General features: G+C 51.3%; 4 protein-coding genes across 4 annotated transcripts; 3 read left to right on the top strand and 1 right to left on the bottom strand.

The window, feature by feature from the left end:
• Positions 1–1,913: 1,913 nt before the first annotated feature.
• Positions 1,914–2,273, bottom strand: BC939DRAFT_386396 (velvet factor; the record flags this gene model as incomplete). Its single annotated transcript, XM_051551817.1, has 1 exon — positions 1,914–2,273. A coding segment is annotated over one exon (360 nt), but the record flags the coding sequence as incomplete, so codon positions are not given.
• Positions 2,274–6,104: 3,831 nt separating this feature from the next.
• On the top strand, positions 6,105–9,105 carry BC939DRAFT_463540 (Sodium:sulfate symporter transmembrane region-domain-containing protein). The gene is made up of 4 exons (XM_051557249.1): positions 6,105–7,310; positions 7,406–7,750; positions 7,820–8,539; positions 8,695–9,105. Exons 1-4 carry the CDS (start codon positions 6,156–6,158, stop codon positions 8,896–8,898), a joined length of 2,424 nt encoding a protein of 807 aa, XP_051408313.1. The 5' UTR covers positions 6,105–6,155; the 3' UTR covers positions 8,899–9,105.
• A 463-nt stretch (positions 9,106–9,568) lies between these two features.
• On the top strand, positions 9,569–10,155 carry BC939DRAFT_463537 (uncharacterized protein). Its single transcript, XM_051557248.1, has one exon. The coding sequence runs from the start codon at positions 9,704–9,706 to the stop codon at positions 9,905–9,907; it is 204 nt and encodes a 67-aa protein (XP_051408312.1). The 5' UTR covers positions 9,569–9,703; the 3' UTR covers positions 9,908–10,155.
• A 1,876-nt stretch (positions 10,156–12,031) lies between these two features.
• On the top strand, positions 12,032–13,533 carry BC939DRAFT_401659 (pyridoxal-dependent decarboxylase; the record flags this gene model as incomplete). The annotated part of the gene is made up of 2 exons (XM_051552620.1): positions 12,032–12,326; positions 12,452–13,533. The coding sequence occupies 2 exons, from the start codon at positions 12,032–12,034 to the stop codon at positions 13,531–13,533; spliced, it is 1,377 nt and encodes a 458-aa protein (XP_051408311.1).
• Between the last annotated feature and the right edge of the window lie 5 nt (positions 13,534–13,538).

The raw sequence follows: 13,538 nt of genomic DNA, 5'->3' as shown, positions 1-13,538 counted from the left end.
ACGTCCCAAACATCCACATTGATCATCCGCCATCATTTTCCTTAAAAAAACTGCATCAAGATCACAACACCTCATGGCATACAGTCTCCAAAAATTTTGCGGTAACGCACAAGCAAACCTCCTTCCACTCGATAAGCTCCAACCAGGCCAAGGGATTCGCATACTTCTCCGCGACCCTTATCAAAACCATCCATGAGTTTGCAACGAACAGAGCGCCAAAAATATCTGGAGACATTTCCGGTAGAGACGGCCGGAGAAAACTTACGTAAGGGTATACGGGGGATAACATTCGTATTGGGGGGAGCGTCTTTTTTGTCACGTACAATCCAATTATCGTTGGCGGGGTCTATACATGAGCTTATTGCGCGCGCTACTTGGGACGTTTCTGGCCTCAGGCGCCATAATGAAGCGGTCGGTGCCTTGGAGGTCAAAATGCACTCCACTCTATATGACCAAAAAGCAAAAACGACGCGAGATCCTTTGGGGCGCGCGACCCTGTCGTTAAAAGTTAAATCTTGTGCGACACAATGGTTCCGCTTACACAAAATGTCCGAGAGGCCGCTGCTTTCAGCCCATCTGTCTGCAACACCAAAAACACATTCTCTTTCGCATATATGAAGCCCAATAGACTACTAGTGAATGCTCATTCACACATCCATGTTTTTCTTTCTTTTTTTCTTTTATTAGATTTCTATGAGGATGAATGCTTATGAGCGTCCATACGAGTGGTACTGTGCTTCCGAATGATGGTGAACAGACGCAGACGCCACAGTTGGAGAGTGTGTCGAGAGCGTGTGGATCGGTGGCAACTGGATCTTCTCACCTCCATGAACTGCCCTAGACAAAGAGGGAAGGATCGACGGCAAAGCTGCCATGTGCGGCGACATCATCATAGGCGACTCTCCCCGAGCAGCCGCAGCCGCAGCAGTGGCGGTGGCGGTGGCGTCTTGACCATGTGGGTGCTGCTGTGCGGATTCAGAAGGCGAGAAAGGGTGAGGCGGCGAAAAGTTGCCGTCACTGTGCTGGGAAGACATGGATGGCGTACGGCTGTGACAGAGCCCTTGAGGATGGTGAGCATGACTATGACCATGGCTTGGGGGACCAGGAGCGGGGGCCAACTCCATTTCTTGATCGTTCAACAACGCAGTCGGAAACCCGTGACGGCCAGCATGCACGAGTGAATAAGGATGAGGAGGGACAGACGAGTGGCAGTGAGGATGACGAGGAAAGTTATGTACAGACGAGGAAGGTGAGGAAGAGGGAGAAGACGAATGAGCAGCGCCCATTGGATAAGACGGAGCATAGGCATAGGAGGAAGAAGATCCCTCCGAATAGTAGCCATACTCGTGGGAAGGGTGGTGGTGAGGGTAACCCGGTCCGGCAGTGGAGGAGAGGCGACGGTGGTGCTCTAGAGAGTACGGGTGTTGCCTTGGACTGCCGGAGCAGTAGCTCGGGTGAGGATGATAACCGTGTTCATGACGGTAGTACGGTTGGCTGTCATAGTACGGAGGCCTGCTAGGGCTACTGTAGTATGGGTGCTGCTCTGAAGAGGAGCAACCGCCGAAGCGTCTAGGGGCCTCCTCAGGTGCGTAGGGGTTGTGACGAGGACGAGAGGGTGCCGGATCCTGAGCCAGATGTGTGTGTGGCGAGGAAGGAGGGCTGCGGTCGACGGGCTCTGACAAGGAGTAGCGCGCCTCTGTATGTTTGGGGCGTGCGGCAATGGCCACATGGTGCGTGCTCGCATGGCCCTGCACGGGGTATGCAGCATCGTCGCAGGCATGGACCGAAGGCCGGGACCGCTTGGCCTGGTGGTGTATGTCCATGTCGTTGTCGCTATGCTCGGCCTCGTGGCATGAGGAGGGGGGGCTGTGCATGGAGCCATCGACGGTGTCGCTGGCGATGGGCTTCTTGGGCTTGACGTGGTGGTCCTTGCGGATGCGGATGCGGACGCCCTGATCTGAGAAGCTCCTGGACAGGAAGGTGGATTCGGACATGCCGGGGAAGGTCTTGGAGGAGTAGACCGTGAAGGGGTTGGAGACGGTGGTCATGACGTGGACGACCTGGCCCTCAATGAGCTCAAAGAGCGTCATCCGCAGAGAGAAGCGGCCCTCGATGCGGACGGACATGTCGCCAAAGACGAAGAAGCCGCCGTCGGAGTTGTCGACGTCCTTGAGGCGGTTGAGGGAGGAGACGACGGTGCCGGCGAGGGCGCGGTGTGCAGGGGCGACGATCTCGCCCAAGGGATCGTCGGCATGGACGAGATTGCAACACATGAAGAGATACGGGCTTTGGAGATAGTCCCTGTTGATCCAAGGAAATGAAGAGAGAACGAGAGAAAAGGAAAAAAGGACGTTAGGAGACGTGACTTGGCATTCAGCATTCGGCACTCGGCCCTCTGGGCTGGCATTGAACCGGAGGAGGACATACTTGTTTCTGTCGGAGGCAGGGTCAGCCAGCTTGATCTGGACAATGGGGGGCGGGTCGATGGGGCGACGGTCGCGCTCCTTCATCCCACAGACCTTTGCGCGCTGTGGCTGTTGGCGGAGGGTGAGGACATATTTCGATCTAGAAGGGAAGGAAGGGGGGCGGTGTTGTTAGCGAGGGGAACAGAGTGTGGGCGTCATTCGTGCTCGGGTCATGCCATGGGTGTGATTTGCAGGGCGAAGGGAGGGTGCCATAAATGGATGCGAAGGTTTTGACGAGGCAGCTATCGACATTTATCCGGGGATACCAGGATAATTTTTACGTACGATGAGGCAACCTTAGATTTATCGGTCTGGCCACTGACGAAGCAGTAGGGTGTCGAGGACGCAGACTTGACCATTATATTTCCTTGTCCTCTGCGGGCGACTGGCGATTAGGAATAAGCAAGAAGGGGAAGAAGGCGAGAAGGCGAGCAGGCGAGCAGGTGAGCAGGCGAGGAGGAAAGATAGAGATAGAGAGACAGAGAGACAGAGAGACAGAGAGAGAGAGAGAAAATCAGCAGAGTCTCATGTGTAGGGAGGGGGAAGGGGAGGGGAGAGAGAGGGAGGGAGGGAGCAGTGGAGGGTGTGGGGGGCGTGGAGGGCGAGTGATCAGTGGAAAAGAGAAGAGGGAATGAGTGGGGAAGAGAGAGAGAGAGAGAGAGAGAGAGAGAGAGAGAGAGAGAGGAGAAAAGAGAAGGAAAGAAAAGAGAAAGAAAGAAAAGAGAAGAGAAGAGAAGAGCGGGGCGGAGGAGGAAAACTGCTCTTTGTTGGGATAATATATGGGGAGAGATTACTGAGTTCTTTCGGGCTAGCTGAGGGGGGAGGGCGGGCTGTCCAACTGACCAGCTTGGACAAATCTGGACCGCCTGGGTGTCCCTCTTTTGATTTTTACCGAGGATTGCAGTCGCCGAGGGTGTCTATAGAGGGGGAGAGCAGGGCGGGAGGAGTGCGAAATGGATAAATTGGAGCAGCAGGACAAAAAATAACCAAATCACCGGCGGACCAGTACAAACGCAAACAAAAGGGGGAGCAAATGAGAGCACCACACCGCACCACGCAATACAATGCAATACAGTTTGGGAATAGTCCCCTCTCCAGCCTTTGCTCATCCTGCCTGTCCTCCCCTCCCCTCCCCTTCGCAATCAGTCATCACAATCAAGTCAAATAAAATGAATGCAATATAGCCCGGACTCCTATTGGGACGGACCCAGAGGGGCTCGTTTCTCACCCAACCAGACTAGCGCTTTCCTCTTCCGTGCCAAGAAAGACCTTCATCCCACGATGACGACGAATTCGCTTCCTCACCCACCTCTCCTAATCACCCGCCCTCTTCGCTACAGCCTGTAGCAAACCCAGAGGGGCACCACTGCGGTCCTCCGCCAGCGCAACAAAGGGATCCTGGGTTCTGCGCAGGGTGTCACCAAGAAATATCTAAACAATAAAAAGGTGTTTGATACCATGGCTCATCAGAGATGTTTTGTGTTGTGTCTTTCGGATCGTTGCTCACATCTCTCCGCTTTTTGGCCAAGCGAACACAAAAATGTGGTCTCGTTTTTTTCTTGGTGCAGCACTGACTACATCACCAGCATCCTCGACAGACTCCTCCTTCTCTTCCGTGCGCTCGCTGTAGCTTCACGAGTGGCGATATGAGCACCGGTCAACACCAAAAGGCGGGGAATAAGCGTAAACGGGAGCATACTTTTCCTTTTGGCCGACCGTGGATAAATCCCTCGGTACCGAGCAACTGCATCATTATCATATCGAAAGCAAGAGAAAAAAAAAATGCCGCACCTCAAGAGGATAGTTCCAGGCTAAAACAAAAATAAACGTGAATATTATTGCTCTCTTGCTCGAACCAAACAAAACCCGACCCCAACCCAAAGCCCAGAAACGTTATTTTGTCCATCTGTCAAAATTTTCGCTTGGCTTATATTCGCTTATCGTGTCTATCTGCTGTCCACGAGGACAAGTTTACCCAGGTCTGTCATTAAACCTCGGGCATCTTTTCTGTCCATCGTTGTTCCTATCGACTATTTCTTAGTTTACAGGCTGCTTCTCGTCCTTGGAACCCTGCATTGGACGTGCTGAATTATGTATGCTTCGCTGGTGATGAGACAAACAAGGTTCGGCACACTCTGTCCATGCGAACACAATGGTTCTTGGCCATCTTCCTCCTCCTCCTCCTCCTCCTCCCCTCGTGCTTGCTACTCATGATCCTGCGTAGTGTGCGATACGTCAGAGGTTGAGTCGACCTCGAGGGAGAGAGAGAGAGAGAGAGAAAGAGAGAGAGAGAATGAATAGGTGGGTTCAAGAGTGTGGGTGAGTAGAGTACAGGCATCTGTCTGTCTGGGCTGTGGCAGCTCCTCGCGGATCTTCTCTGTTGTTGGCTGTCTATTATACTGTTAATACTGTTATACTGCAACAGCCTGGTCTCGAATGTGTCTGTACAGCGACTTTTCCGACACGCCTGCGCAAGAGAAAAGCACGACTCTCGGATTTTCGTTGCTCCCTGTGCGGTTGCTGACCCTGTCTCTCCATAGGGGCGGAACACACTGTTTATCCACAAGACCAAAAGAAAATGAAAAAATGAAAAAATGAAAAAAAAAAAAAGCCGAGGGTCCACTGGCCGTGTGAGAGGGGGAGGGGGCCCAGTGAAGATTGAGTCGACCTACTCCTTTTTCCATTGGCTGGAGAGAGGGGGAAAGGTAAAACTGGCCCATCGTTCCACTAATGAGGCACACGTCGGTCTCAATGCTCAAATATGGAAGGTGCTGTCCACGAGCCAAAGAATACGCACCCTCTGGAAGACTGAATAATGCCCAATCTCATTTTTAGCCTCTGCTCCGGGAGGCGAAATACACCGGCATGCACTCTCAGACACCTGCAGCCCCAAAACAAGGCACTAGACCCATGCCTGTGGACAAGACTCACATGCGCTCTACACGCTGACGCAAAGGCAGCGCAGGGTGCGCTGCGCCATCCAGTCTATGACCAGGAGAAGCGCACATGTGTCTCACATTCGTCTGGACCTGGTCGGATCAAAGATCTTCTCAATGGCAGTCGAGTCATGTTCAACCGGCCACGGGTCTACAAGCAGCAGAGGAATAAGATGTTCCGCTCTTTTTACGCATGGTAGTCTATGCTTATGACCAGATGCGTTTGGTACATTTCGTTCTTTTGTCCTTTTGTCTCTCTCGCTTTTTTTTTTTTTTTTTTAGGCGTCAGTGGTGTGGGACCATTGTTCGTAGTGATCCTGGACACGGGGTACCAGGTACTCTGATCAGCTCTCCAGTGTGCACGCAAGCCTATACACGCTCAAAGCGCCCTCCCTGAGCACCGGGAATGGGAAGAGCGAAACGACGATGAACATCTCGAGAATTGTCCCGCCATACAAAGCAGGGGCGGTGCGCTCGTCCATCGCCAACAGTCAGGCCTTGTGCTCTGTTTTTGATTTTACTCGAATACCCTCATAACACCATAGCGTTCTCCGCGCTCGTCATTCCGGGTCACACCGATGAAGTTCTCGCACCAGCTCCAGTTCAACCTGGTCCCCCGAATGTGCAGCCTACTAGTGCAAAACGGTTGGGGCTGCCGGTCAAATACTGCGCAAGCTCATCTCTTGTTCGCATTCATTCCACCAAGAAAAAAAAAAAAAAAAAAAAAAAAGTCAATGTCAATGTCAATGTCAGCATGAACTTCATCACCGCCTCATACTCATCGCTTCATGTCATTTTTGACGGAGCCCGGGATAGATGCTCGAATCTCAAAAAAATCATATACAAAGTCAAAAAGGACTTGGTGGCGTCAAAGGACGATATCGAATCAGGGCTGTTAATCCAGAGCCAGGAACCCAATGAAACGACGAGTCTGCTATTGCCAAACACACGCGCGAACGCCAAAGCACATGTCAACATCAATACGTCTTCACCATCAATTGGCGTGGAGCTGGACAATGTCGTGTCGTTTTATTACAAAAAAGAGAAGGAAATCTATGCGGAGGTTGAAGCACTGGTCTCGGACATCCAGAATGTGGAACATATTTTTTACTGCAGAGCAGACACCCTCCTTAATGGCCACAGAAGATCCTCGACAGGGGGTGACAGCACCAAGCGGACAAGGTCTCGATGGGACAACAGAGCAAGTCGTCGTTCACTCCAAGTGAGGTCAGGATCCTGGGGCCACGATGCGGCCCTAGCATTGGCCAACGAGGAAGACGACGGTAAGAGTCTTTGGTTTGAGTCAGAGGTGGAGGAGGATGGAATGCACTTTCGCCACAGATGCATTGAGATATTTATCAAACTCTCGGAGCTGCAAGCGTACGTTAAACTGAACAGCACAGGTTCCTCCATGGCCCTCAAGAAGTACGACAAAAGCTCGGAGAATGACACCAAGACGATCGACATGAACCGAGTCATCTTCCAGGCCTATCCGTTCTTGAGCGAGACTACAGCCAAGCTGCAGCAGCAGATCGATCATGTCACCGGCATCTATGCACGGATTTTCGCAGGCGGTGACCTTGAGTTGGCCAAGCGATCGCTTGGGACGTATCTTGAGGACCACATATTTTGGAAGCGCAACACGATCTGGAGAGATATGATCGAGGCGGAGCGCAAGAGCCAGGCCGTTAGCGTTGGCCCCCTGCCGGTGCTTCAGGAAGAGCCTGTCCCTTTGAGGACACAGTCTGATTTGATTGTGCTACCAAAGTACTTCACCGGGAACGTTCTCTTAATGGCTTTCTGCTGCTGTATCTTTATCGCTCTCCTCAACGTGAGTCTCTTTGATGAGCCCGAACAGCAAAACTGCTTTGCCATCCTCATCTTCGCCTCACTTCTCTGGGCAACAGAGGTAAGAGCACATCCCTCTGGCGCCTGTTAGATCTATCTATCTGCAATGGTGACCAACTAAACGGGCTCGGACGATTATGTCTTTGCATGTCCTAGGCTATGCCACTGTTTGTCACTTCGCTACTGGTGCCACTCTTGGTCGCGATGCTGCGAGTGATGCGGGACGATGGCGAAGATCATATACGACTAGATGCTCAAGCCGCTACTAAAAAAATCTTCTCGCTCATGTTTTCGCCTGTGATCATGCTGCTCCTCGGTGGATTCGCGGTCGCTGCTGCGATGAGAAAGTTCCACATTGCCAAGGCCATGGCTACAGTTGTCCTATCGAGGGCAGGTACCCGTCCAAGCGCTGTGTTGCTGGCCCACATGCTTGTTGCCACCGTTGCCAGTATGTGGATCAGCAACGTCGCAGCTCCTGTACTCTGCTTTTCGTTGATTCAGGTAGGGCCCCAAGAGCTTCTCCATTTTTCACAATGAGTTTGCTAGATACTTACCCATTTCTTTCAACAGCCCATCCTGCGTACCCTTCCACCAGGATCCCCGTTTGCAAAGTGTTTGATTCTCGGGATCGCTTTGGCGTCAAATGTCGGTGGCATGGCATCCCCGATCAGCTCGCCCCAAAACATTATCGCCATCGAGTACATGAGTCCGGCGCCAAGTTGGCTTGAATGGTTTCTGGTCGCCCTTCCTGTGTGTCTAGCATGCGATCTGGCGATCTGGGGTCTCTTGCTCCAGGTCTATCGACCATCTAACAGCACGCCCACGATCAGCATCATTCGCTCAACCAAGGATCCTATTACCAAGACCCAGATCTTTGTCTGCAGCATCACGGCAATTACGATCGTTTTATGGTGCTTTGAACATCACCTCGAATGGCTGTTTGGGGATATGGGATTGATCGCCGTCATCCCGCTCCTCGCGTTCTTTGGAACGGGCATCCTCACCAAGGAGGACTTTAACAACTTTTTGTGGACGGTCATCATCCTTGCCATGGGAGGCATCGCACTTGGGAAGGCTGTGGAATCGTCCGGGTTGCTTCACATTATCGCAATGGGTGTGCAGGACTATGTCAAGGACATGTCTGTGTTTATGGTCTGCTGCGTCTTTGCGATCTTGGTCCTGGTGGTCACAACGTTTATCTCCCATACTGTTGGTGCGCTGATCATCCTCCCGATCGTGGCGCAAGTTGGTGCCACACTGCCGGATCCTCACCCACGCCTTTTGGTTATGGTAAGCTGTATATGCAGTTTTTTTTTTTCGCCCTTTGAGGAAGATGCAATGAATTTCATTATCAGAATGTCTGCAACGGTCTAAATACTGACTAGGCCTTTATCTTTCATTTGCTATTTGCTCTTTCACGTTTTTTTTATCTATGCGCTGAATAGTCCGCAGCGTTGATGTGCTCTGGAGCCATGGGCTTGCCAGTGTCTGGGTTCCCGAATATGAATGCGATCATGATGGAGGACGAGATGGGTCAGCCGTACCTGAGCACCGGTGACTTTTTGAAGGTCGGTGTACCATCGAGTGTCGTGGCCTGTGTTACGGTTGTGACCCTAGGCTACACTCTCATGACGTTGTCTGGATGGTAGGCGGGTATGTCTCCCCCCCTAGGCGCGCGCGATAACCCTGGAGGGAAAACCCCCCTTTAGAATAAAGATAGATTTTTCTCCAGCTTACTACCTGTGCGCATGTATCATCATCATCATCATCATCACCATCTTCATCTTCGTCATCACGTCCCCTTCATAGGCTAGCCCCTCGAATGATCTTCTCACCACAAAGATAATGAAAATGAGCACTAAACCAATTTATGCGAGGCGGTGGGGGGATTGTGCGCGACGCCTCTCGAGAGATTTGAAAAAAAGCATAAAATGACGCGCGCGTTTTGCAACGAACGTCTCAATTCGGCCGGTTCGTCCCCCCTCCCTCGTCCTATTATTTTCGTCTCCCCAGCAACAGATCTGCAGGAATGCATGCACGCGGATCTGTCTCCTTTGTAATTTGTCCGAAAAAAATAAAAAATAAATCACACACACAATAGCACAATAGCCGTGGGCCGGCAAAAACCGACCAAACGCGGATAGAAAGAGCAAGTCCAAAAAAAAAAAAACGCCTTGATCGTGTCAACATCAAACAAATAACGATAACGAAAACGCTACCGCCGTAAAACGTGAAGGGTCCTCTCTCATCCTCACGAAGACACCTCTGGTTTTTCTTTTTTTTTTTTTGGATTTTTTTAATTTTGCTTGATCCAATCATCATTACCAAGCGATCATTGAAGAGGGGGGGAGGGGGATCAGCAATAGGACAGTAGCCCGGGTAATGTTAGCCATGTCCAGCAAAAAAAAAGACCATGTCGCGTCTGGGTCCAGAACGTTTCTTGGTCTGTAAAGCATGGTCGTTCATGGAAGCCGTGGAAGAACTCTTGAAAAAGACCAAACTCTCGTCCTTTTTTTTTGTACGTTGCACGCGATTACTGCTTTACTGGACCATTTTTATATCTTATTGGTTTTCTGGATTCAGGTAGAACAGCCCCGTCTGATATATACGTTTTTTTTTTGTTGTTGTTTTTCCTTGACACGGATCTGTCCAAAATAGAAACGTTGGTACATGGGGTTTGATGATCCTATATGGGGAGGGGTTCCTGACCGCGATCTGGATGGTACTCGACGGTCCTCCCAAAAAAGCGAGCGAGAAGGGTAAAAAAAAAGCCAGTTGTGATTGTTGCGCGGGATATGAATTCTTTGTCCAAGTTGTTGTCGTTTGCAGATTGGGGGGATTAGGATTTTTTTTTCTGGTTCTTGGCTCAGGACTCGTTTGAATTCGTTCGTATTTTTAAAAAAGATTCGCAGGCCACAAACAAAAAAAAAAAAAAAAAAAACCTTGTGCGAAATCCGACCGAGGACCGCGTACGGACGCAGGGAATTCTCAGGGTCAAAACAAAAAAAAAAAAAAACTCAAGCACAACATGGAAATACCAACCAGAGGGGAAGGGAAGGGTGTGTCCTTGAGAGCACAAACACACCATTCTGCAAAAGTAAAAAGAGAGAGAGTTGAGTATGCGCGTGCCTCGTGGCGTGTCCGTTTCTTTGTTCAAAGTCCTATAGTGCATTTGCATTATTATTATTTTTTTTTCTTACATGCCTCAGGGTCAATTGATGTGGGTGCAGGCAGCGGCTTTAAAATCCCAAATGCAATCCCAAATCTACGGAAGTACAACCGTCCGTGTACCACACGCAATGGCTCAGGAGGGGATGCACTTTTTTTTTTTTTTTTTTTTATCTTTGACTCTGGCTTCGGATCCGTCCTCACAATCGCATACTGAACCATGCACATGAAATTAATAATTGCCTCAACTCGAGAAAGGCCATTCTGCGTTTTCTACGGCTGAGACGTGAACCAACCAGTGGACACGAGCACCTTGTTCCTCTCTCTCTCTCTTTTCTTGTGGCTCCCAGTTGTGATCGTTTCTTGACAGGGCAGCCAGGCTGCTTTCTAATGTGTTCCTGCGCAAGGTTGTACATGGACTGGACTAAACTATACGCCCTGTTCTCTGTTGGTTGCTCTGCTCGACGGTCCACAGAGCAGTTTTTGATGACCTGATTATGGTAGTTAAACGACCGCGTGTAATATATCAAGCTCGCGCAAGATGGAGAGAAGGAGAGAAGGAGAGAAGGAGAGAGGGAAAGAAGGGAGGGGGAAAGACGAGAGGGGAGGATGGAGAGGTCGAGTGGAGTGGAGTGCTGCATGTAGAAGGAGCGAGCGAGTACGAGATAAAACAATAAAACAATAAGACAATATAAATAAATATTCTTCTTTGCGGGGTTCAAAGGATTATGAAGAGATAAACAAACCACCGCCTCTGCCGCGCTGTTTTCCCCCCCTATGCCGGGGACATGAGATCGGCGTATAAAAAGCGGGCCCCTGCCACCATCTCCTCCGCTTTTTTTCTTCCTTTTCCTTCTCCCTCACAGTTCTTTCTGTTCATCCATCCATCCACCCCCCCCTCTCGAGTCCACCACTCACCAAACCACGCCCAGAGCACAACCCACAGCCTCTCTAACCCACCTTTTCTTTAGCCCCCACCTGTTCAAGCATCCTTCACCCCGCCAGAAAAAGGATCCTCAAGCAACACTCGACTGTCACTCTTTCTAGTCAGTTTTCCCCCTTTCACCGCTTCAACTCTGCTAGACAGTTCACAACTACACCGTTGTCTGCTCCTTCCTTTTCGTTTTTTCTTTAAAAAACACCCCCCAAAAACCTTTTCTCCCTTAAAAGAGATCCCCGGGCTTCCACCCATTTCCCACCCAGGCAGGCCGTTCACCTTCGGTTTGCTATTAACATCACGGCGCTACGCAACAGTAACATCCGGTCCATTCTCTTTCGGCGATCGCCTCCCTGGCTTCCCGAGAACCAAGGTCTTGTCTGAATTACTCTACTGTCTTCAGGCACACCTCTTGCAAGATATCCACCCCGCCTTTAAGCACCTCAAGCAAACACGCCTTATTGGGAAGCACTACTTCCGTCTTTTCAAGCCGTCCTTTCTTTGTTGTCAACCCCCTTTCTCTGCTCAACGAACGCCCCGTCCAGGCAACCTTTGACAGAGTCCCCCCTTCCAGTCCCTGCAAGTTCAATCAACCCTGCCGTCGACCGCAGCTGTCCCTGCTCCATTTTCTTTTTTAAATTTCCCTCCATTCCATCACACTCTCTTCCAACCAACCGATGATCGATATTTCTCTCCAGCAGGACCAGTTCGAGGTGGTCCCCACCTTGGTTCAGCCCACCTTGGTCGAGGTTCTCAAGTCCCGTGTCAAGGCCAACCTCGCTCGTGAGGCCCAGCTGCCCCAGGTCCACACCCTCCCCATTGACCAGATGCTTCATGCTCGTCTTGCCTCCATCGATCCCGAGAGCGAGGATGCCGAGGCCGACAATGCGTTCTATGTCGCCGATCTGGGCGAGGTCTACCGCCAGCATCTGCGATGGAAGGCTCTCCTGCCCCGTATTGAGCCTTTCTTTGGTAAGTCGTGTTCAGTTGCTTCGTGGGAAATGCCAGAATCTGATTTGTGGCATGAAAATAATTTTTTTTCCAGTGGCACACCGTACCTGACCGATTTGGTTGTTTTTATTTTTTTTGCTAAATAGCCATGAAGTGCAACCCCGATCCCATGGTCATGCGCCTTTTGGCCTCGCTTGGAGCCGGTTTCGACTGTGCCTCCAAGAACGAGATCCAGTCTGTGCTCGAGATGGGTGTGGACCCCTCGCGCATCATCTACGCGAACCCCTGCAAGCAGAACTCGTTTGTCAAGTATGCGTACAACAACAGGGTCCGCATGATGACTTTTGACAATGCCGAGGAGTTGCACAAGATCAAGCGCTTCCATCCAGAGGCCCAGCTCGTCCTCCGTATTCTCACGGACGACTCCAAGTCTCTGTGCAAGCTGGGTCTCAAGTTCGGTGCCCCTCTGGACACGACCGGACATCTGCTGGCAACGGCTCAGGAGCTGGGCTTGGACGTCATCGGTATCAGCTTCCACGTCGGAAGCGGTTGCTTTGATGCCAATGCTTTCGGAGAGGCCGTCATCCGTGCCCGCCGTGTCTTTGACCAGGCCAAGGATTACGGTTTCGAATTCAACTTTTTGGACGTTGGTGGCGGTTTCCCATCTGCTCATGTGACTGAAGGGATCACATTCGAGAAGGTTGCCACCATTTTGGGATCGACCGTCAACGCGTTGTTTGGCCCAGAGGTGCGTGTCATTGCCGAGCCTGGTCGCTACTACGTCGGATCGGCCTTTACCCTGGCCACCCAGGTCATTGCCCGCCGCACCATCCAGCGCGATCTGGACGAGATCTTGTCACACGAACAGAGCCAGAACCCCTCGCACATGTACTACATCAACGATGGTATGTACGGCTCGTTCAACTGCATCATGTTTGACCACCAGGTGTGCGAGCCCAAGGTTCTGCTCAAGGAGGGAATGTTTGCGTACCAGCAGTCCCTGGTCAAGGAGCTGCCCCACGGATACGCCTCGGTCTGGGGCCCGACCTGCGACAGCATTGATTGCATCTCGGCCAAGTCGAGCCTGCCGCTGATGGAGTCGGGTGACTGGCTCTACTTTGACAACATGGGAGCCTACACCATCACGGCCGCCAGTCAGTTCAACGGCTTCCGCAAGAGCGAGATTCTCTACACCACCACTGAGGCCGAGGTTTCGCTTCACTTTTAAAGGAG

The sequence above is a fragment of the Gamsiella multidivaricata genome (assembly GCF_025024155.1).
Source record: "Gamsiella multidivaricata strain RSA 2152 chromosome Unknown BC939scaffold_77, whole genome shotgun sequence".
NCBI classification, from domain to species: Eukaryota; Fungi; Mortierellomycota; class Mortierellomycetes; order Mortierellales; family Mortierellaceae; genus Gamsiella; species Gamsiella multidivaricata.
This window is presented reverse-complemented; position numbering and strand designations above follow the sequence as displayed.